The 3,834-nt window shown below is 50.8% G+C and overlaps 1 protein-coding gene across 3 annotated transcripts in view; it reads left to right on the top strand.

Moving 5' to 3' along the window:
• LOC109286871 (putative ferric-chelate reductase 1) overlaps positions 1–3,834 on the top strand; it is a 44,634-nt gene that overhangs the window by 11,039 nt on the left and 29,761 nt on the right. For all 3 annotated transcript variants that reach the window (XM_019501669.1, XM_019501670.1, XM_019501671.1), the window contains one exon: positions 1,518–1,654. In XM_019501669.1, the coding sequence (XP_019357214.1) occupies positions 1,518–1,654 (137 nt within the window). The remainder of the gene's footprint in view (positions 1–1,517; positions 1,655–3,834) is intronic.

The following is a 3,834-nucleotide window of genomic DNA, read 5'->3' as shown; positions in this document are numbered from 1 at the left end:
CTTCCCAGCTGCCTGCTGGGAGCAGCCCAGGATCCCGGCTGGCAGCAGCTCCCCAGAGCTGGGCACCTTAGGGCGGGGCTGCGCTGCCCTGCTGTCTGCCCTGAGGTGCACATGTAGTCTCCACCAGCACAGAGCTGATGTCAGAGCTGTGCAGCCTGGTGGAGCTGTTTGCACTCTGCCTGCTGCTTGCTGCAGCTGCCCAGAGCCCAGGATGGCTCCAAACAACTGTACCAGGTGAGAACCTGATGGTGTTAAACACCAAAAAATGCAAGCTTCTCCACCTTGGGAGGAAAAACCTGCACCATGCTTATAGGCTCGGTAGTGCTACACTAGTTAGCACTACAGATGAAAGGGACTTGGGGGTCATGGTTGACCACAAGATGAACATGAGCCTTCAGTGTGATGCTGCTGCTAGTAAAGCGAGCAAAACGCTGGCTTGCATCCATGGATGCTTTGCAAGCAGACCCTGGGACATCATTCTCCTGCTGTACTTGGCCTTGGTGAGGCTGCAGCTGGAGTACTGCATCCAGTTTTGGGCTCCACAATTCAAAAGGGATGTGGAGAAGCTTGAGAGGGTTCAGAGAAGAGCCACACACATGATCAGAGGTCAGGAAAACAGACCTTATGATGAGAGGCTGAGAGCAATGGGGCTATTCAGCCTGGAAAAGCGCAGGCTCAGGGGTGATCTGGTGGCCACCTACAAGTTTATCAGGGGTGCTCATCAAGATCTGGCGGAACGTCTGTTCACCAGAGCCCTCCAAGGGATTACAAGATCAAACATTCACAAACTCAACTGTGACTGATTCAGGCTGGACATAAGAAAGAACTTCTTCACTATCTGAGCCCCCAAGGTTTGGAATAGACTGCTGCCAGAGGCGGTTCAAGCACCCACTTTGAACGCCTTCAAGACACATTTGGATGCTTATCTTGCTGGGATCCTATGATCCCTGCTGACTTCCTGTCCCTGGGGCAGGGGGCTGGACTCAATGATCCTCTGGGGTTCTTTCCGGCCCAAATGTCTATGAAATCACCTCCGTGCTGGGAGTGGGGGAGAGACCGGGGCTGAGCTGCCTCAGGCCCGTCGCCCACCGCCCGCTCCAAGGCGCTGGTGCACATGCCAGTGCGCAGCTAATGCCGGAGCCTGGCACAGCTGTTTGGAGCCTCCCTGCTGCAGCCACCCCTGGCTCTGGGGAGCTGCTGCCAGCTGGGATCCCGGGTTGCTTCTAGCCAGCAGCTGGGACACTGCAAGCCCTGCTGGGAGCAGTCCAGGCTCTGTCACTGGCAGCAGCTACCCAGAGCTGGGGCTGATTGCAGCCGGGAGGCTCCAAACAGCTGTGCTGCGTCATGCCAAGCAAAATGGCCTCACATGCCATGCTTGGCATGTGTGCCACGGGTTGCCGACCTCTGGACTAAGTAGACTTTCTGAATTAGTTACTCTAAGGTGCCACCCTGCCTTGCCCTTCTGCCAGTTTACATGGTAAACTGCCTAACTACATTTTTCACCCTTCCTGTTTTAGTGACTTTGTCTGGGCCAGACTTTGAAGGATTTCTTATGCAAGCCCGGGATGCAGAGAACTTGGATGGCCCTACAGTTGGCTCTTTTCTGCTAGTTGAGCAACGAATTTCTCAACTTCTGACATGTAACCATGTAAAGGTATGGTCTGTTTTCAAATGGCACCTAAAAGTGTATGGAGTTGGCTGTAATGGTATTGCCTACCCTCGGGCTAAACTTCTCAGCCTAGCTATGATACCCCTCCCTCTCCTTACTTTTATTTTAATCCCAGAAAATAGCTCAACAAAATTGTGTTATGATTTGCAGATGATGGTATGGCTCCTTCCACCTTTTCCATGTTACTCCTGCAAGAGCTCTGCTATCTGAGGTGGTCAGTATCTTCTGAGGAAGGATGGAAGCATATTTTTACTTGCTTTTCCCCCTAAATGTAGACTATTTCAGTTTTAGGTATATTTACTCAGTATGATAATAAAAATGAAAGGGAGAGAGCACTCTATATGTAGTTAAAGTGAGGATGATGATGTAGTTACCTGTAAAATCCCTGTTGTCTGAGATGTCTAAGAACAACAGGTTGGGGTATAGTCTAGGTATACTTGGCCATGCCTTAAGGCAGTGTTGGATTAGATGACCCCTTCCTTGGCAGCTCTGTGTTATGAGTGTATGTAATGATCGTGTGGTGATTATACTTGCACCACTTGCAGACGTCAGTGACTTTGTCTCAGAACGTGATTGACTTCACTGTGTGATCAATACAGAGATTGATTCAGCAGAAGAAGACTTGATTTGAGGAATGGAACCATGTTGCATGGGGCAGATTGTTTCATTTATTAGGTGCATAGATGGACTGAGGTGCCTGAGGCTAGGAACAGATATCTTCAGTGACATGTGATCAGCTGCACCTCAGCATGTTGCAGCATAGCTGATCTCAGTTCAGGGACATCTAGGTTAGGGACTGACTTTCAAAAAGCCTGAGCCTGAATTGATTAAATCTTTGCAGGTTAGTCTAACCTGACTAGGCTGAACTGGTTTAAAACTGGATAGACAGTCTGTCTGGACTGAGGAAGTTCAGGTACATGCCTGTAGTGGCTCAGGCTAGAAGCCAAAGGATGCTAGAGCAGCCCTCCCTTCCCTTCTGCAGGGAGCTGAGCTGAGGGGGGTGTGGTCAGGCCCCAGCAGGACACTCTAATTAGGGATGTCTGCCTGCCCGGTCCCAGGCTTTTCCCTGCTGGCTGCTCAAGGGGAAGGAGTGTTGCCAGCCCTCAGCCCCAGGCTAGCACTCTGAGGGAAAGCGGGGTGTGCAGTGCATGCATCTGTTGATGATATGGAGCTTTTCAATTTCCCTCCCTGCTTCATCATACTGTCTGCAGCAAACTGACATGTAAGCAGGCCAGCCAGGGGACTGATAAGTCTTTATCACTGGATTAGTAAAATAATAGCCTCTCTCCACATTACTTCAAAATTCTTAAACAGCTTACTGGCTAACCTGTTGATTAGCTCCAAAAGCCCTAAGCAATCGCTGTTCTGCCTACCTATCCTAGTGAAATTGGAGAGAGAGACGCACATAGATACCGGTCGGCATTAGCTAGCATACCACATGCTGGCTATGGTCTGTGCTGTGGCAGAGAGGAGGAAGGGGTCTCTGCTTAAGCAGTGAGTGGGGGAGGAGCGGGTGGGGAAGGGGGCATGGGGAAGCCAGTAGACCCTGCTGTCCCTGCAATTCTGTGCTGAGCTCCAGCTAAGGAGCAGAGAGGAGGTGAGATGAGAGCCCTGCCCAGCCCAGAGAGCATGCTGGATGCTGGGGGACTCTGATTTAACTTAAACCAGCAAGGGGTCTGGGACAGACATTGCATAAACCAGTTTGAGCCAAATCGGTTAAGTCTGATACTATGTTCAACCAGGCTTATTTCAAACTGGTTTCAGCCATTTTCAAACTGGTTTATGTACAGTGAATCTGATCTGTTACAGGTTTAAACCAGTTTCTGATCACTTCAACCAGTTTGTGTAATGTCTGTCCCTAGCCCTACGGATGTTCCTCCTTTGCTGTGCTCTGACTCAAACTACATCTGCAAAGAGGGGTGGAGGGAAGGACAGGGACTCCTGCTTGCAGACATGCTGTCTGTTAGGGAGCAGGAGAATGTGATGCAGGGGATTTCCCTATGTGTCCTACAAGTGTGTGTGTGTGTGTGTGTGTGTGTGTGTGTGTGTGTGTGTGTGTGTGTGTGTGGAGCAGGGTCATCCCTGGGGTGGTGGGGGTGAATTGGGATGACTGCCCTGGACCCTGTGCTTTGGGTGGCCCCGTGGTCAGTGCAGTATGGGCCCCA

This window comes from Gavialis gangeticus, unplaced genomic scaffold (assembly GCF_001723915.1).
Source record: "Gavialis gangeticus isolate Ggan-Ray unplaced genomic scaffold, GavGan_comp1, whole genome shotgun sequence".
NCBI classification, from domain to species: Eukaryota; Metazoa; Chordata; order Crocodylia; family Gavialidae; genus Gavialis; species Gavialis gangeticus.
This window is presented reverse-complemented; position numbering and strand designations above follow the sequence as displayed.